Source organism: Hemiscyllium ocellatum, chromosome 2, assembly GCF_020745735.1.
Source record: "Hemiscyllium ocellatum isolate sHemOce1 chromosome 2, sHemOce1.pat.X.cur, whole genome shotgun sequence".
NCBI classification, from domain to species: Eukaryota; Metazoa; Chordata; class Chondrichthyes; order Orectolobiformes; family Hemiscylliidae; genus Hemiscyllium; species Hemiscyllium ocellatum.
Genome location: NC_083402.1, coordinates 57,477,646 through 57,498,532, shown reverse-complemented (window position 1 = coordinate 57,498,532; position 20,887 = coordinate 57,477,646). Strand labels below are relative to the sequence as shown.

General features: G+C 40.9%; 1 protein-coding gene across 3 annotated transcripts in view; it reads right to left on the bottom strand.

Moving 5' to 3' along the window:
- Positions 1 to 20,887, bottom strand: part of cast (calpastatin) — a 204,764-nt gene that overhangs the window by 163,355 nt on the left and 20,522 nt on the right. For all 3 annotated transcript variants that reach the window (XM_060836848.1, XM_060836856.1, XM_060836866.1), the window contains exon 2: positions 12,145 to 12,213. In XM_060836848.1, coding sequence (XP_060692831.1) covers positions 12,145 to 12,213 — 69 coding nt within the window. The remainder of the gene's footprint in view (positions 1 to 12,144; positions 12,214 to 20,887) is intronic.

Here is a 20,887-nt window from a genome sequence, read left to right as displayed (position 1 = left end):
CACCACTCCCCCACCCCCCCGCCCCCCCCCCCCGGCACCAGGGAAGCAACACATCATTCTGCTTTTTCTCTGCTGGCCACAGAAACGTCTGTCTGCACCTCGGACTACAGAATCCCATAACACAATTGATCTCTTGGAACCTGACGTACCCCTCATTGCATTAGAGCCATTCTCAGTACCAGAAACTTGGCTGTTCGTGCTACGTTCCCCTGAGAATCCATCACTCCGACACTTGCCAGAACAGCATACCTGTTTGAAATGGGTATATCCACAAATGACTCCTGCACTAGCTGCCTACCTCTCTTACTTTTCCTGGAATTAGCCCATCTATGTGACTGTATCTGAGACTTCCCCCCCCTTCCTATAACTGCCATCCATCACATACTGTTGTCGTTGCGAATTCCTCATCGCTTCTATCTGTCTCTCCAACTGATCCATTCAATCTGATAAGCTTCGCATCCAACAGCATTTATGGCAGATATAATCCGCAGTAACCCTTAAACTCTTCATCAGTACTGAGCAATAGTTGCCCAGCCAGTGATGCCCATATCCCATGAATAAATATAAGCATAATTCATACAATAGTCAAGTTTGAGAGCAGAACCTTCCTGCTTTCAAACGAAGTCTGAATATGGGATTGATAATAGAAAAATAATTGGTGTCCTGTGAAGATCAGAAAGCCTACTCCATCTGCCAACAATCATGCACCTACTTGGTCACCCAACAGTTTTCTAAGAATGTAAGGACCCTGATTGACTAAGTCCAGCCTGCCAAGAGACGACAACCAATGAGAAACTAACTGGTACCTTTAGCACTTGGCCGCGCCACAGAGCAAGTTGTAACTACTGTCAGTACCATCACTGGACTCCCACAATGGGGGAATGAGCCACGCGAATGGCTGATGTTTGGGCTTGATGATTGGGTGCATTGGGAGTTGAAAGCAAGGATTGTGGAATAGTTCTCAATGGCCTCCAGTTAGGGCATTTTGAGAGATGCATACTCCACAACCTTCCAACTTACAGCCTAGCCTACATTTTTCCCCGTCCTTTTCAGTAAATCATGGTGACTCTTCCCGATTACCAAGTCTTTCATCAGTTATACTCTCATTGATGATCAATTCTAACAGCTTCTCTATAACAGATGTCAAACTAAGTGGCTTACAGTTTTTGGTTTTTAAAACCTCGTGCCCTTCTTGAATTAAGTATTGAATGAATATTTGTCTTTTTTCCACCACTGTAATTGAAACTTTTCACGATCCAATGCATTTTCGAAAATTAATATCAATACATCTACTTTGAGCAACCTCTTTTTAGGAGTACGCAATGGTTTGCTGCTGAACTTGTAATCTATGTGATTTTAGAGATGAAAAAAATAAACTGAGTCTTATCCATTGAGTTGATTTACCCGCTGCATTCAACATAAATCACTGCATGGGCTAAGCTGGAGGATTGGAGACATTTCACCAAAATGTAAGAAAAGGCTTACCAGGCAAAGGGAATGTCGGAAAACTTAAGACTGTTCTTGAAACAAAAGTAAATGATAATGGAAGTCCCAAAGATAATTTGAGATTGTGATAGAAGAGAAGGCAGTTTCTTACAAAACCAGCTTGTCCAGCAGATGGCGTGTGGCTACAATGTGGTTTTGTTTGGGGGTGATTTTTCACATGTGGGCCTATCAGTAGTTGGAAAGTAGCAAGGTAATCCTTCAGTTATACAGTAAATTGGTGAGCCTGCATCTGGAAAACTGCATTTAATACTGGTCACCGTACTTACAAAATGATGCTAATGCATTCAAAACATTCAGACAAGGAATATTAGGTGAATACTTAGAGTGTGTAGATTGCCAAATGAGGTAAGTCTGTATCCTCTGGAGTTTAGAGGAGTCAAAGCTGACTTAATTGAAACATAGAAGATCCTAAAAAGAACTGATCGAGAGGATGTTGAAAGGATGTTTCCACTTGTGGACAAATCTACAACTAGGAGTCAGAGTTTAATAATAAGGAATGACCCATTTCTCTCAGATGGTTGAGAGTCTTTGGGATTTCCTTCCTCAAAAAGGCAGTAGACACACAATCTTTAAAAATTTGCAAGGCAGAGGTTGCTAGATTCTTGCTTACCAAGGAGATGAAAGATTATCTTATTGAGTGGCAGAGCAGGCTCAAATGGCCAAGTAGACTACTGTTGTTTCTTGTTTGTATGTTCATGAACCACTAATTAAAAAGTGAGGGACAGAGAAAATGGGGAACTACAGATCTGTTAACCTTCTGTCAATAATAAGGAAAATGGTACAATCTATGATAAGAGATGTGATAAAAGAACACTTGGATAATAATGATCTGATTGGACATAGACAGCATGCTTGTGACAATGTGAAATCATGTCTTACGAACTTGTTGGGTGGTTTTGAGGAACCTTACAGAACTCATACAAGGGAGTCAATGGGCATTAGTTTAGTAGGATTTTCAGAAGAATTTTGATGAAGTTCCATATAGGAGGTTCATTACTAAAATGAAAGCATATGGGGTAGAAGGTAATATATCAGCATAGATTGAGGATTCACTAACAAGCAGAAAATAGTAGCAATAAACAAATCATCCTGTGACTGACTGTGTGGAGGTTGTACATTCTTTCCCTGTCTCATTGACAGGTTATGGCTAGTGGGCTACTGCAAGGACCAGTAGTTGGCCCCAGCTTTTCACATAGGGAACAAATGTATTATTTCCAAGTTCACAGATATCACAAAACTAGGTGGGAATATATGCAAAATCCTTTCAAGAGGATTTGAAAGACTTAAAGTGGGGAAAACATGACAGGTAGAATCGAATCTGGATAAATATGAGGTGATCGTTTATCTCTGCAGATATGCTGAGTAGCTGTTAAATGGTAAGCGATTAGCTTTACGTACAAAGCAATTTGGATCTCCTTGTCAATAAGTCACTGGAGGCTGATGGGTACCACAGCTACCTTGACTACATTTCCACACCTCCCTGCGTCCTGTAGGATACAATTCTGTTCTCCAAGCTTCTCCATTTCTATCACAATTGTCCCAATGCTACAATTTTACACAAAGGCTCTTCTGACATGTCTTCCTTTTGTTCAATTGTGGAAATATTGCTGTTCAATGCCTTCTGCAGCATTCCAGTGAAGTCAAACACAAGTTGGAGGAACAACACCTCTTTCTGTTAAGACATTTTGCAACCTGGATTCAACATTGAGGTCAACAGCTGCAGATCACAAACTTTATGCTCCAGTTTGATACTTCCATCGTGATTGTACCTTAGACCCATTACCCTCAGTTCCTCTACTAATCGAGAATCTATCTCAGCCACAAATATACACTGGTACTCCGTTCACACACTTCTCTATTGCAAGGAGTTCCAAAGACTTACAACACTGACACATGAAATTCCACCTCATCTCAGTCCTAATTTGGCACCCTTAATTCTGAGATTATCCCCTCTGGTCCTAGACTCTTCCATGATGTGAAACATGCTCTCAGCATATACCCTGCTAAATCTTTTAAGAATTCTATGTTTTAATGAGAAAACCTCTCAGTCTTCTAAACTCTAGACATTAGTCCCAACCCACTTAGCTTTTGCTCATAAAAGAATTACTACATGTCAGGGATTATCCTAATGAATTTTCTCTGAACTGGCTCCACTGAAATATTGGGGGGCAAGAATATGGTGCCAAAAGAAGGGCTTTTGCTAGAAACATCCACCCTCTTGCTTCTCGGATGCAGCCTGATCTGCTGTGCTTTTCCAGCACCATACTCTCGACTGTAATCTCCAGCATCTGCAGTCCTCACTTTCACCTAGTCCAATGAAATAATATCTATCTTTAAATAAGGGGACCAAAACAGCTCACAGTACTCCAGGTGTGGTCTCACCAGCCTTTTCCCTCCCATGGTCTCTCCGAAACTTACTCTGCACCTGGTTGTTTAATCCAGCAGAACCTGAGATCCTGTTGAAATAATGAATGAGAAGGCAGCTAGAATATTCCCTGCATTGCTGTATTATGGATAGGAATATAGGAATACATTTGCAGTAAGACTTCCCTACTCCTAAACTCCGATTCCCTTGAAATTAGGACCAATAGTCCATTACCTGCTCCACCTAGCTGCTAGCTTTCCCTGTTTCATGCAAAAGTAACCCCAAATCCCTTTGCAGTTTTCTGCAGTTTTTCTCCATTTAAATATCTCGCTTATCCGAATACCAATTATCTGAAAATCGGATTATCTGAAGGAGATCTCAAGGTCCCAATATAACATTACATCAAAGACATGTTTCCAACAGTCATCGCATCTTTTGTTTAGAGTTCTTAAATAGGCACGGTCTCCAAATGACTGACCTCCGGCCCGCTCTCTCTCCCCACATTTTCCCTGGAGTTCTACAAAGGAGTGTACCTTAAACCCCCCTCGTGCCCAGAAAATCTCTCCAACATTGTCCTGTACAGGGCAAACGTGGAACCTGTTGAAACGTTGCAGTAAAAAGTTGTGTGTGTGTGTGGCTGTGGCTGTGTGTGTGTACTATTTGGAGACCTACCCCACAAAGGCAGCAGCATCAGCAGTCTTGTTGGTGCACAGCCCATCAGCCCCGGAGAGGGGGCTGGGCGGACAGAGGGGGGTGGTGTTGGATGGGATTGGGGGGGCATGGGCAGGCGGGGGTGGTGTTGGACAGGGTTGGGGGGTGGGGGTGGTATTGGACAGGGTTGGGGGGGCGGGGGCAAGTGGGGGTTGTATTGGACAGGGTTGGGATATGGAGTCAGGGCTGGTGTTGGACAGGGTTGGGGGACAGGGACAGGTGGGGGTGGTGTTGGACAGGGTTGGAGGCGGGGGCGGGGCTGGTGTTGGACAGGGGTGGGGGACAGGGACAGGTGGGGGTGGTGTTGGACAGGGTTGGGGGCGGGGGAGTGGGGCTGGTGTTGGACAGTGTTGGGGCGGGGGGGGGTGGAGCTGGTGTTGGACAAGGTTGGGGGCGGGGGCAGGTGGGAGTTGTGTTGGACAGGGTTGTGGGATGGGGTGGCGGGGCTGGTGTTGGACAGGGTTGGGGGGCGGGGGCAGGTGGGGTGGTGTTGGACAAGGTTGGGGGGCAGGTGGGGGTGGTGTTGGACAGGATTGGGGGGTGGGGGGCGGGGGTGGTGGTGGACAGAGTTGGGGGGGGCGGGGGGGGTGTTGGACAGGTTTGGGTGGGTGGGGATAGGCAGAGGTGGTATTGGACAGGGTTGGGGGGCATGGGCAGGTGGGGTGGTGTTGGACAGGTTGAGGAGCAGGGGCAAGGGCTGGTGTTGGACAGGGTTGGGGGGCAGAGGCTGGCGGGGGTGGTGTTGGACAGGGTTGAGGCGGGGGCGGAGTTGGACAGGGTTGGAGGGGCGGGGGCAGGCAGGGCGGTGGTGGTCAGGTTGGGAATGGGGGTTGGGGGTAGTGTTGGAAAGGGAAGGGGGCAGGGGTGGTATTGGATTGGGTTGAGTGGGTGGGGGGTGGTGCTGGACAGGGTTGGGGGGCGGGGGCAGGCGAGGGTGGTGTTGGACAGGGTTGGGGGGCGGGGGTGGTGTTGGACAGGGTTGGGGGGTGGGGCAGGTGGGGTTGGTGTTGGACCAGGTTGGGGGGGCAGGGGCAGGGGCAGGTGGGGTTGGTGTTGGATAAGGTTGGGGGATGGGGGCAGGTGGGGGTGGTGTTGGACAGGGTTGGGGGGCAGGGGCAGGCGGGGGCGGTGTTGGACAGGATTGGGGGAAGGGGGCTCGGTTTTGGACAGGGTTGAGGGAAGGGGTTCAGTGGTGGACAGGGTTGGGGGAAGGGGGGTGTTGTTGGATGAGGTTGGGGATGGGAGCAGGCGGGGGGCCGGTGTTGGACATAGTTGGGGGCAGGGGTGGGGTCAGGTGGGGGGTTAGTGTTGAATGGTGTTGGGGTTCCGGGGCAGGGGTGTTCGACGGGGTTCTGGGGGCGGTGTTGGTTGTGGGGTCTTACGCGCTGTGATGCTGCCATACCTCCTGAACGAGGAGCAGACTTTAAAAACTCCAAGCCCCAGAAGAAAGGCATGTAATTGATTAACCGAATAATCGATTATCCGAACGAACCAACCCCACCTCGTTTGCCCACCCCTCTCGTTTGGATAATCGAGGTTCCCCTGTAATACCCTGTTCTTTGGTTCTCCCTTCAAAAAATGAACAGTTTCACAATTCCCCAAAACAGTATTCCATTTGCTAATTTTTTGGCCACTTACTTAACCTCTCTTTAAACTGTTTCTATCCTTCTCGCAACTTCCATTCCACCTATTTTTGTGTCATCTGCAAATTCAACTACAGTATATCTGTTTCCTACCTCCAAGTCATTAATATATCTTCTAAACAGTTGCAGTCCCCACACTGGTCCCCATGGAACCCCTTTGGTTACAGGTTGTCAACTTGAAAAAGAACTCCTTATCCCTACTTGCTGTTTCCAATCCACTTTGGTTGCGAGTTCCTTGAAAAACTCTAACAAATTAGGCACCTTTTTTTTAATCATGAAGCCATGCTGACTCTTCTCGATCAAACTATGATTTTGCAAATGTTCTGCTATTTCTTCCTTAATATCTGATTCAATATTTTTCCAACAATAGACGTTTAGCTAATCAGTCTATAATAACTTGTTTTTTGCTGCTTCCCATTTTGCATAGAGTTGTCACATTAGTAGTTTTCCAATCCCCTAGTACTTCTCCAGAATCTATTGAGTTAAAACCAATGCATTCATGATCTCTGTGGATACATCTTTTAGGATTCTAGGATGCAAACCATCAAGGTTGAGGGATATATTTGCTTATAACCCCATTAGTTTTTTCTAGTATTACTTCTTTAGTGATGGTGACGGTAGTTAATTCCTCCCACATACTCATTAGTGTTAATGGGATGCTCAAATTAGTTTCCACCACAAAGACTGATGCAAATGTCTGTTTAACTCCTCTGCCGTTTCCTTATTCCCCATCTCTCCAAATTCATTTTCTAAAAGGCCTATGTTCATTTTGACCTCTCTCTTCCTTTTTATGTATTTTAAAAAGCTCTTATTGTCAGGTTTTATATTCATCATTAGTTTGTCCTTGTACTTTTTACTTTATCTTTTTTTTAAAACCCTTCTTTGCTTGATTCTGAATTTATCCCAATCTTCAGGACTTTTGCATCCTCATATGCTTCTTCTTTCAGCTTTATACTCTCTTTAACCTTCTTGGTTAGCCCATGGTTAGATTGTCTCTCTTTTATAATCTTGCCTCCCCTCCTTACTGTGATGTATTTTTTGCTGAAGTCATGAATCACCTCCTTAAATGTCGGCCACTACTTACTGTTATTCCTGCTAATCTATCTGCTCTATCCTCATTGTATTGTGATTCCCTTTATTTAAGTTAAATACAGTTGTTTCTGACTCAAATTTCTCACTCAAGCTAAACATTAGATTCTATCATGTTATTATCACTATTTTATTCGGAGATTTACTAGATCCAAAATAGCCTGCTCCCCTGTTGGCTTCATGACAGATGCTCTAGGAAACTCTCGCTAATGCATTCTACGAGTTTGTTATCATAGCGACCTAATCCAATTTGGTTAACCCATCAACAAGAAGATTAAAATCACCTGTAATTATTCTATTCTTTTACATGCTCCTACTATTTGTTGATTTACAGCCTTTCCTACAGAGTAGCTACTGTTTGGGGGTGTTGGCAGACCTGCTTAAGTTTCTCAAGAACTTTCAGTTTTTATTTCAGATCTTCAGCATCTGCAGTAATTTTAATCTTATTTTAGGATGCTTCTCTGAATCGAAACAACACTACATCAATAGAAATTATGATTATCTGAAATACTTGTGAGATATTAACATACTGAGCATCAAACTAGCTTTAAGCACATCCAAAATATGTCTGAGAATTTGTTTTACCTCACTCAGTCCAGAAGGTCACTTAAAATTTCCATTTAAAGTTAAGATACGAGTAAACAGAAACTATCGGTCTATCAGGCTTCTCTATATCATTCAAAAACTATAATAATTCCAAACTAGAATGGATTTTAGCTGCTTTCTTAAAAGCTCAGGCTGTCAAAAGATTACAGCCTCTGCAGTGTACAATGTTTCACTCATTCCTTCTGTTGCCAAGCCACAGATGAGGCAGGCCCGAAATGCAATGTTTGCCTTTGTTTGAATCATAACGACCTAATGACTCATTTTAAACACATTTACATCTGGTTATGGATTCGTAATGACTGTTGTGACGATGCTGTGGCTTTAAGGGATTGTTTTGTCCTGGTTTCTTTTAGAGAGAAGTTGCGGGACATGTACTGAGAAATCTATGAGAAGATAAACAACTTGCGAAGCCTTGCATTTTTAAAAAAAATATGTTGAATCAATAGAAGCAACATGAATGGGTGTGGTCAAGCTCCCATGCACAGAGCCAGGGGTTTTAGGTTTAGCTTTCAGCAGTTGCTGTTGGGGTCTTGAAGAAGTGGAAGCTATTTCTTCCCTTTATTGATGACAGCCAAAAGCTGGGGGTTCTCTTCCTGCTGTGGGAGTTGCATGTGAGGCAATCTGCTTTCTGAATTTACCTTTTGCCAAAGATGTGTTTTTGGAATGTTACTATATTGGAACAGTTAATAGGTACTGTACCGATTATTCTGTCAAGTTTTCCAACACAGTTCAGTTATTCCAATTGCTTCTTTCTTTTGTTGTATTTTAATTATAGTGGGTAAATAAAGTGTGTTTTGCTTTAAATCTGGTAGTTTGACCAATCGATTTGCACAGATTCAATCAATAAGCACATCGACCTAGACCCAATATACCGACCACTGCAGCGGACAGCTGGAACTGACAACCGGAAGCGGCAGATTCAAACCGCTACAAATGCCAGAGGAAAGATCACAGAAGCGCTTTACATGAGGGTCCCAAGCACTGAGGATGTCACCTAGACAGGGGACAAAATGTCTGCAACACAAATTCCCAGCTCGGCGAACAGAACCATAACATTTACCTTTAAAATAAGAGAAAGTTAGGGTCAAGACTATCCTCTGAATATTTTGAGGGGATTTGGTTTGGCCTATAATGCTACATACTTTCAATAATCTGGTTCACAATTAGTTTTTGGCTTCCTGATAATGTAAACTCTCTGCAGCATTAGAGAAAATAATCTGCAGAAATGTTTTACTGATATTTATCCCAGCAAGTTAAATATAATTTTCAATTAATGTCATAGTTTAAACTGGGATTACATATGAAAGCCACATGTGCAAGCTGGAGAGTTAGGATGGGTGGGCAGGGTGGGGGTGGGGGATGTGGAGCAAAATCACATTTCTTACTTATTCATCACAACTGTATGCTTTGTCAAAGTTGTTTTTAGATTAAAAAGGAAATTTGTCAAAGTCCCTAATTTGGTTCCTGTTTAATTACCCTGATCCTTGCTTAGCTACCTATGCACATGTGACATTTGGAATTCTATTAGAGTTATAGAGTCATAGAGATGTACAGCATGGAAACAGACCCTTCGGTCCAACCTGTCCATGCCGACTAGATATCCCTTTTAAACCGAAGGTAAAGCTTGCTCCCCACTCTCCCCACCAAACCATCCCAAGATAGATATAGCACACAATTCGTTAGAGAGTGAAGGTCCATCTACACTGTCCCCACCAAACACCACCAGGAAAAGTACAACCATGGGGATTGGATACAGAGTAAAGGCCCCTCAACACAATCCCCACCAAACACTTATTGGACAGACAAAGCACAGGATCAGATACAGAGTAAAGCTTGTTCCACACTGTGCCCACTAAACAATCCCAGGATAGGTACAGCATGCAGTTAGATACAAAATGAAGCTCCCTTTACAGTGTCCCCATTAAATACTCTCAGGACAGGTACAGCACAATGTTAGATACAGTGTAAAACTCTTTCTACACTGTCCCCAACAAACACCTCCAGGCTAGAGACAGGTCAGAGTTAGGTACAGAGTAAAGCTCTCTTGACATTGTCTTCATCAAACACTCCCAGGACAAACAAATCACAGGGTCACATACAGAGTAAAGCTCACTCCATACTGAGCCCATCAAACACTTCCAGGATAGGTACAGCTCACAGTTCAATACAGAGTACAGTTTCCTCTACACTGTATCCCTCAAACAAACACTCTCAGGACAGGTACTGCACAGAGTTTGATACAAATCAAAGCTGCTTCTACATTATTCCCATCAAACACTCCCAGGATAGGTACAGCATTTGTTTGCATCTTCTATCTGTAAAGTAATAGTCAGCAAAGCCCCAGAACACTATAGAATTGTTCTCTCAGGAAGCGTGACTGGCGGTGAGTTCAACCTGAGGATCACCACACCTCAGGTGAAAAGCAAAGTTGACAAGGCAGGATCTTGATGGTGATCTCAGCTGGTGTGGCAATTAAACCAGCGTTACTCTGTATTGCAAAACTCCCATCTGGCATCTGAGCCAACCAACTCCCAAGACACACCTCACAAATATACTCTCCAATCGATGCAATCAAGACACATCATTTATGAATACAAGTGGACTTTACATTCCCCAAAAAATAAATAAAACTGAATAGTTGATTTTGCTGCTGCTGAATAAAGTCTGAAGCTTAAAGGGTGAATCAGCTCCTACCAACTGCTTGCTAATACACAGAGAAGGGAAGAAAGCTTGCATTTATAGAAACACCTTTCATGAGTTGCAAACATACCAAAGCATTTTGCAGCCAATAAAGTACTTTTTAAAAAGTATCATCACAATTTTGTGCATCAGGAAACATGGCAGCAATGTTGCACACTGCACAATGATGAGGACACAGCCAATTTTAGTAATGTTGCTTGGAGGCTAAATGCTGACTAAGAAACTGATCTAATACAAGATAAAAACAAAGAACTGTGGAAATTTGAAACACAGTGCCAGAGAAAGTCAGCAGGTCCAGCAGCATCTACAGAGACAGATACAGAATGAAGTTTCAAGTCCAGTGACCCTTTGTCAGACATAACCCAATTTTACAGTCTCGTGTAGTCCACTCAGAGTTGACAACAATCAGTCCTTTACAACAGATCAATTTCCTCTTGCAAAACAGATAATTCAGACAGAAACTTTCTCTATTTATAACATGGATCAATGTGGTAAACTGAAGCTTCCAATAAGAAGCTATCTTCATAATGCTAACTGCTCAATGTTCAGCTACTTCATTCACTAACTATGCAAGAAAGTCAATAACTTTGTGGTTTACAATATCATAGTTGCAAGAGGGAGTTACATTTTGTAAATTATATCTAAACTTAATATAACAGATAAAAAGACCAACAACTATAAATGACTAGTGAATCCTACATGTTTTCAGCAAGTAGGTTTCCTGTGTTTTGGTAGCTCAATTGGTAAAATTTGGTAAAAGTTTCCTAACATTGAACCAAAACTATGTATTCGTACTATTGTGCAAATGTATTCATATTTCATTTCAACATATTGTTCATTATTTGCAAAACAGCACAAGGCTCCTCGTGTTGCTGGAATTAAAGGGAATATTCTTACCAGCTTGTAGAAGGGGGAAACACAGCAAGGCTTCAGTAAAGTCATGTGAAGCTGCAGTAGGTCAGCTCCTAGACCATGCCATGCTACTGATGATTTTTACTGATGGGAGGGCTTAAGGGATGAGGCAAATACATAATGGAATAAATAAGAACTATGTTGTGAAGATGTCATCATTTTGTTGACAGCTGGTCATGTCTCTGTCGCACAAGGAGGTCACTAACGAGATCAGGAGGGGGATTATGTTTTAATCAAACAGGAGGACATGGGTAGGAAAGGTGAACCTGCTGCCCTATGGATTCCCCCCCAGCAATGGGCCAGATCAAATCAATTTTGAAGATATTTCTCCCTCCTTGCTGAATGCAGCAAGTCTCCAGCCTGCCTGAGCATGCCCACCATTTATAAAGGAGCTGATGAGCCTTTGAAATGCCAGCCCTGAGAATGAGCCTCTGTCCGAAATATGATGGCAAACCCAGTGACAGCCATTTCTTTGGAGGTTTCCTGTAAAATTAAGAATCACCAGTGTCAGGCTATCCAGCAGGTCAACAAAAATCTCCCCTAAAACATTTTACCTTCACCTCCTAACTGATCACTTCGCTGCAAATTCAACAAGTTTGTTAGTTTTCCTACCTCTGGTGTTTGAGCACTCATGCTGACTCCTTGTTTCGGTGATTTAGATAAATCTTGCTTCTTTGCTCCCTGTTAAAGAAATACAAAGGAATTTTAGTTACTTAAACAATTCCCAGGTAGATTAATGCATGTCCTATAGAAATATTTTACTTGTAGGTGTGTATGTATTTGGAAATTCAAGGCATAAAATTTAAAAAGCAATGCAAGTTTTTATTTATTCATTCATTCATTCAATGTCAGCTTCACTATCTGGGCCACATCCCTAAAGCTCTTGAGAAGATGATAGAGTGCTGCTGTGAATATTCTGTGGGTAACACTGTCCAGAGGGGACATCCAGGGTTTTGACTCAGTCATCGTGCATGAGCAACAATACAGGTTCAATTCAGGTTGGTGTTTGGCCTAGAGGGGAACCTATGATGTTCCCATGTGTCTGCTGCCTGTGCCCTTTTAGTAGAAGAGCTTTTCAGTTTGGAAAATGCTCTTAAAGAAACTTGGTGAATTGTTCAGTGCATTTTTGTATATGCTACATACTCCAGCTACACTGAGCCAGTGAATGTTTAAGTTGGCAAATGGGGGCTTGAGAGAATGAGATTGATCAAATGGACTACTTTGTCAGAACAGTGTTATGAAGCAGTAACCATCCAGGCAAGTGCAGAATACTCCAGTACACTTCTGACTTGTATCTTGTCAGTGGTGGACAGGGTATGATTATATAGGAAGTGTGTTACTCACTCCTGGATTCCCACCTGCTACATTTGCCATAGCATTGACATGGCTAATCCAGCTAAGTTTTTAAATCGAGAATTTTAATGGTAATACATCGAATATAAAAGGATGCTGTTAGCTTCTCTCTTGCTGGATCTGGGCCTCTGTGCGGCATGAATTATGATACTAACTCCTCATTACTGGAATATATGAAAGCTTTTAATGATTTCCTCATCTTCCATGGATTCTCATGTCAATGAAGCGTCCAATCCACTTTGGACACTGAAGTCCACAGAAGTGGTAGATTTTGTTGTTACTGTTACTACGTGAGGGAATTTCTGCCATTATGCCACCTCTGGCTTTCCTCTGGGTATGAGGGATGTTGCAAAACTGATATTGTGGTCTTCGAAATATACTGAAATAATTGGAGACATGTTACTTGACAGCTAGCAACCTAAGGAGAAAGTGAGGACTGCAGATGCTGGAGAGTCAGAAGTGTGGCACTGGAACAGTACAACAGGTCAGGCATGATCCAAGAAGCAGGAGAATCAATGTTTCGGGCAAAAGCCCTTCATCTGGAATGTGGAGGGGGAAGAGTGTGGAGAGGTAAGACTGAATGTCCAAGCCATGGTGCAGGTTGGTACAGACTCCTGTTTGAAGTTAAATTAAACTGAAAATTGTGCAACTACCAGTGAATATCATCATTCTAATATTATGTTTCAGAGATGCTGTCTGAATGGTGCAAGTTCAACAGCTGCACATATCAACTCATCACTTTCTGTCACATGTTTGACTCAAGGTCAGTATTATGAAAACTTGGAAACAGCAAGCATAAACTGAGACCATGTTTATGTTGCAAATAAAGTGCTTTTGTTAAAGTGTAATAAAATTTCTCTAGGTCAACATGGTAATATTTCAAATAACAAAGAGTCAACGAGATAGTCAATTAGTAAATGAGATGTAAAGTGTTTAGAAAAGGGAAGTGCTGTTGAATCAAGATCGTTTGTTTCAACTCTGACATACACCAATTGTCACCAATCACTGTTCATGTTTGTTCAGAGCACTGCAATGAAAAGTTTTAGCTTAAAAATGTGTTGCTGGAAAAGCGCAGCAGGTTAGGCAGCATCAAAGGAACAGGAGAATCGATGTTTCGGGCATAAGCCCTTCTTCAGGAAAGATGCTGCCTGACCTGCTGAGCTTTTCCAGCAACACATTTTTAAGCTCTGATATCCAGAATCTGCAGTCCTCACTTTCTCCTAATGACAAGTTTTAGTCGAGCATCTTTAAAGTATTTCACACTGAATGATATAAAACTCAAGTATTAGTAATATAAACTATACATCACATGTTGGATAAATAGAAATTTAATATTGCAATTTTAAAAAAGAATTTTCACATATTATGCCACTTCAGTTAAATGATTTTGATGGTGAACAATCTGGCTTTATCATCATTACTCTTCTTAATCTGATTTAAAGTTATAACTTAGATTAAACACAGATTGACACTAAAATCCAGAAGTTTCAGTGTGTAAGTCATTGTTACTCTAAAGGTTTTGCTGTGAAGTACAGTTAGGATCTCCTCTGATATTATAAAATGTTTCATTGTCATGTTACCCTGAAGATGTTGTGTTTAAAGTACACATTGTGTTGGTCAGATTGTCAATGTTGGGAAATGAGATTATTTTCCACTAAGACATGCAGCACCACCACCATGTATTCATGATCAGATGGAATACAGGCAGATGCTATACTCCCAAAATAATGTGTGCCTCGGCATCTCAAATACCAGGCACTGCTGTAGAGAGATTAATTTGGTACATGGCTACAGGCACAGGAATGTATTTCTGATTGCTAATGCAGTCAGCCAATCATGAAAGTATTGTTTTCAAAATAAGCCGAAGTTCTTGGTAACTTCATGATACACAGGAAATTGACACATCCAGTCAGCAGCTGAAACCCCACCATGACCATAATAAATCCAGAACTTCAGCAGTTCCCTCACTACTCCAGGTATTGTTCTTCCTCATCTTACCTCCTTCTCCCATTCCTCCTGATGACACAAATTAGGTGTCAAATAAGGGACATTAGCCCAGCGCTCAGTTGTTAAGGAGACAAAGTCTAGACTGAGCACTGACACTAAAACTGACAGTTTTAACAAAGGGCAACAGGCTGTCTCCGATGTGATTTAAATACATTTTTCAAACTTCTAGCAGAAAGTGATCAACAGAATGTGATAAACTTTTAAATAGTGTTCAACGTCCTTTGCAGCAACTTGGTTATTCCCAATCACTTGTTCATTGTTTGGAGAAAATGTTAAACAGTTTCACTAGTGGGCAGTAGCAAGCAACTGAAGTGACAACAAACTACTAATGTTCCTCAGGTATTTGCTTAGAGAGTAGCTTTAACCCTTTTTTCAGGCTGACACCTTGTACCAAGTGTAGACTAAGCTGGTATTTCAGATTAAGATCCAATGTTGGCCATCTCACAGTACCTAATATATTCATGGACAATTGCCACATACAAAAACACAAATAACCACTGAAGATGTTCTGATCACAAACACATTCTTATTCCATTAGGGATGGTAGTCAGGTTAATGTGGTCAATATTGAATAGATCAATTATATATTCTCGCTCAACTTATTCTTCAGTGTACACAAGAGCAGTTGTTTGCATTTTAGAGTGGTTATTATTTCTCTGCCTTTAGCTGTCACTGCTTTGATATCCAAAGAATTTTTGCCTTGAAAATTTGGTAGAATTTCCTGAGGTATTTAGAACAGTAATCTAATTGTAGTCCTTTGTTACAATTCAAACTCACTCCTGACAATAATTCCTCATAGCTGAAAATGTGTTGCTGGAAAAGCGCAGCAGGTCAGGCAGCATCCAAGGAGCAGGAGATTCGACGTTTCAGGCATAAGCCCTTCTTCAGGAATCCTGAAGAAGGGCTTATGCCCGAAACGTCGAATCTTCTGCTCCTTGGATGCTGCCTGACCTGTTGCGCTTTTCCAGCAACACATTTTCAGCTCTGATCTCCAGCATCTACAGACCTCACTTTCTCCTCGAATAATTCCTCATAGAATCATAGAGTCATAGAGATGTACAGCATGGAAACAGACCCTTCGGTCCAACCCTCCAGTCTTCCGGCATCTCACCTGTGACTATCGATGATACAAATATCTCAGCAAGAGGCTCAGCAATCATTTCTCTAGCTTCCCACAAAGTTCTCAGGTACACCTGATCAGGTCCTGGGGATTTATCCATTTTTAACCGTTTCAAGACATCCAGCACTTCCTCCTTTTAATCTGGACATTTTGCGAGATGTCACCATCTATTTCCCTACAGTCTATATCTTCCATATCCTTTTCCACAGTAAATAATAATGCAAAATATTCATTTAGTATCTCCTCCATTTTCTGTGGCTCCACACAAAAGCTGCCTTGCTGATCTTTGAGGGGTAAAAAGTGAGGTCTGCAGATGCTGGAGATCAGAGCTGAAAATGTGTTGCTGGTCAAAGCACATGATCTTTGAGGGGCCCTATTCTCTCCCTAGTTACCCTTTTGTCCAAACCCTTTGGATTCTCCTTAATTCTATTTGCATGCTAAATACAAAAATCTGTCTTTCTGTCTTTATAGGTCTGGGACATAAAACGTGATTGTATGTATGAATGAAACTAATTTTATTTTCAATGCATGCTGTACTAATAATAAGATCTCTTTCAGGAACATAGGAGCAGGAATAGACCATTCAGCCCTTCAAGCCTGCGACATCATTCAATTAGATCAGGGCTGAACAGAGACTTAAGAAAAAAACCCCTACCCTATAATATCATTATTCTACAGCAATAAATTCCAATGGGGTGACTCCTCAATCTCCTATACTCCAGAGAATACAGGCACAGTTTCTTCAATCTCTCCTCATAAGTAAATCCCTGTATGGTAAGTATAACCTTCCTCAGATGTGGAGACCAAAACTATACGCAAAACATCAAGTGCAGTCTCACCAAAGCTCTGTACACCCTCAGAAAGGCATCTTTATTCCTGAGCTCAAATCCCTTTGCAACAAATTCTAATTTCACACTATATTCAGACTAAATGATTGCTGCACCTACCTGCTAGCATTTTGTGACTCATTAAAAAGGACACAAGGTCTCTTTGGATATGAAAACCTTTTAACCTCTCACCATTTAAGAAATACTTCTTTTCTCTTTTATCTACCAAAGGGAATAACTACTTTTATTTGCATTAAATTCTATCTGCTCTGTCCTTACCCACTTTCTTAGCCTCTCTGAGTCCTCTTAAAAATTCCTTGCACCTTCCACATAACATACATTCCCACTCACTGTTGCATCACTCACTTGCCTGTCAAACAAATAAATAAATGCGACTTGCGTTATAACAAAATAAAGTGAAATGGAAGCAAAAGTTGTTATCACCAAGCTTTCAAATTTCATTTAATTTATAGATTGTGTCAGAATAATAAATACCTTGAAACTGCAGCAGACATATAAATTAATCCCCTTATTTTGAACCAGGTTTGGATAATATATTTTGCCCTAAGACATGATATCTCTCTCTTTGAATGCTGTACTATGGCGAGATTAAGAGGAATTGCTCACAACAAAACCACCAATCATATAATAAAATTCAAGTGGCAAAACAGCAGTGCAAAGATGACAGAAAGATAGTCTGTACCATCATAGAACACTGCTAAAACATCCTCTCATCATTTAGAATGGATATTTGGAAATGCCATGAAGAACGATACAAGAATTGGAGGTCCAATGATAGAGATGAATTCTGCTAAGTTTGCAAAGACATATACAGGCAGCTCGAACTGTATAGGCTACAGAATTTCTTTTACAAAGTGAAATGAGATGGATCTTTAATCCATTACACGTCTAAAGGACTGAAAACACAAGTCTGTATTTCTTCATTTCAGTACTTTAAAGAATTCAGACATTCCAATGCAATGCAAATAGGATCGTTTAAAGAATAGAGTGAAGGAACAACAAATTGATACTTCAGTAATCAAATGTATAAATGTTGAAATAAATGATGCCAATTAGCAGTAACGTGCTGTTATCTTGCTGAGTTGAAATCCTGTACTTACTAAACATGAAGCTGCAGCATAAAGGCAGATCTTGTATGAGGTGGCATGCCGAAGAAGTTAAAGTCACAGGTTTCTATGCCATTGTGCCTTGCATCCTTGGATTCAAATTCCCTCCTAGCTGCTTATTTCTCATCAAGTTATTACAACACTGGAGGCCATTCAGTCCATTATTATTTGACATCAAGCTCTTGAATTTACCTGCTATCTCTGCACACCATTTCTATTCAAAGAACCATCTGATGCCCTCTTGAATGTCTCAATTGAACCTGCCCTAGCACCTTTCTCAATTTTGTTTTATATGTGGGCCTGCATGGACTTGGGTTTTATTCTTCAGAACTTCTGTGACAAGTGGGAACTGGAGAGAAATGTACAATCACTCCCGGCACAAGATTTTAAGTTTCATTTGTGTTTTGATATTTTTATAGTTCCTCTTTAAGGAGCTGTCATGTTTAAATTTGGTTTCAATTGGTTCATTAAAAGGCCTAACTGTACGTCTTATTACTAGTGTTGTTATTTTTCCAGTGGTCTTAAACTAAATCAAAACTTTTAGTTAATCATATTACTTGAGTGCACAAAATATTTGTAATTAGAATTTTAAATGATACTGATTTAGGAACTTAACACAAAACTATACAAGCCTTCAATAAAGCTCATGAGTGTTGGTTTCAAAATGAGATAGCACTCATCTACAGATCAATACGGAGGCTCACAATGTATTCAAATTTGCCACTTATTCCATCCATATAACAGAGAAAATCACATGATATGCATTTACAAGTACTACAGAACAGAATGTTAAACAAGGTGGTTTGTAAATCAATACCAATAATTTAATATCATGACACTATCGACGACTTTCTCCTTATTTCGTCAACCCATATGTGTCAATTATTTCATCTACTTTTTGAGACACAATTATTTTTGTTCTCACCTCCCTGAAGTTAATCCTCATCTTTATTCCCACAGTAATTGATTGTACACTTTGCTTTCCACATGGCATTCAGTTGCTGCTCTGTTTCACGATACAAACATGGACCATTAAACACTTCTATTAGATTGTCACTCAAATCCTCAGACAAAAAGGTTTACAAGCCTGATTTACTCCCAACAAAAAGACATCAGCTCAAGTTTTGTAAGACTGCTTAATCTTGGTATATCTTGAAATCAAATTCTTCCAGAACCAATTCTATACAGAATTTCTTTACCCTAGAGTAAAGCAACAATCTGATTTACTGCCAACCAGCAAACAGCCATTTGGAACCCTGCTGTCCTCAATGTAAACTCCCTTTCTGAAAGGTTACAATTGCAATTTCTATGAACAACGAAGTCACTATACACAACAAAATTAATCAGAGGATTTTTTTTCCTGTTACTGCAAGTCTTTCTCAATTTGAAAATCAAATGATTTGTGAGAGACAGAAATTGGGTTTGAACTTTTTGAATACTCAACTACAAAAGATTCGTTATTACTAAAGTTCACACAGCAATGGACATGATTTATTGTGTAAGGCAGCAACAGAATTTATCACCGAAATCAATTTAAAATCCTGCAAGTTCACTCACAAAGCAAAGACCTTCCTCTTTTAATATCCTTTTATGTTTATTGTATAACTTCGTAAAACCATTTTGCAAGCATTTTTCAATTTAGTTGCTTGTATGTGACATGACAAAAGTTTCCACATACAGCTTTTCTTCCTTTCTAAATGAATAAAGAGTTAGCTCCTATGGTACACAATCAGCTACCAATATAGTCCAATTGGACTAATGGCCTGTTCTAATGTTCATGATAATAACAATTGCCGTTTGAGTTTGAAAGCAATAATGAATACGTAGACTCAACAGTCTCCATATTCACCATTGATATATATAGCCCTGGTCTGGATACCCAGACTTGGAAAAAGGTGGGGCAACATGGACAATGTTGCTCTGTGACATTGATGTCAATCATTTTCAAAAACGCTACAGTCCAAGGTGCTGCAGAGAACTCTTTCTCATGCTGTTTCTTTCAGCTCCTGGAGTTTGATGCTGCACCATTTCAGGTTTTCCATAAGCACAATCAATCTTGGTTTATTTTACCAGATGCTAGCTCTTTATGAAGCAACAGTCTTGAAATGCAATGGTCCTTTGTTCTAATGATCTGCCTACCCAGCACTATTGGACTTCCAGGAACTGCCTCAATGAATTGTTCCCAACAATCAGCGGGAAATTGAGTAACAAATATGTAGAAAGATCATGTAAGAATGGTAATGTTGTAATAGCAGGTGATTTTAATTTTCTGAACTTTGACTGGAACTACCATAGTTTTAAAGGTTTGGATGTTGAAGAATTTGTAAAATATGTTCAAGAAAATTTTCTTCATCAATCTATAAATAGTCCTACACAGAAAGAGCAAAGTTTGATCTTATTTTGGGTAATAAGGCAGGACAAGTGACTGAAATGATAGTAAGGGAACATTTTGGGTCTAACGATCATAATTCTATTAGTTTTAAAATAGTCATTAAAAAGGGTAAGCCCTCCATAGTTAAAGTTTTTAACTGGATAAGGCAAACTTTAATGGTACAAGATAAGAAGGTTCAAAAGTTGATTGGAATAGATTGTTCATAGGTAAAGGGGCTAGATTAGAGTGGTGCTGGAAAAGCACAGCAGGTCAGGCAGCATCCAAGGAGCAGGAAAATCGATGTTTCAGGCAAAAGCCTTTCATCAGTATGAAGGACTTTTGCCCGGAACGTCAATTTTCCTGCTCTTTGGATGCTCCCTGACCTACTGTGCTTTTCCAGCACCACTCCAATCTAGACTCTGATATCCAGCATCTGCAGTCCTCACCTTCACTTGTTCATAGGTAAAAACAAGCCTGAAAGTGGGAGGCTTTCAAAAGTGTGATAATGAGAGTTCAGAGTTGTTATGTTCCTGTTAGATTGAAAGGTAAA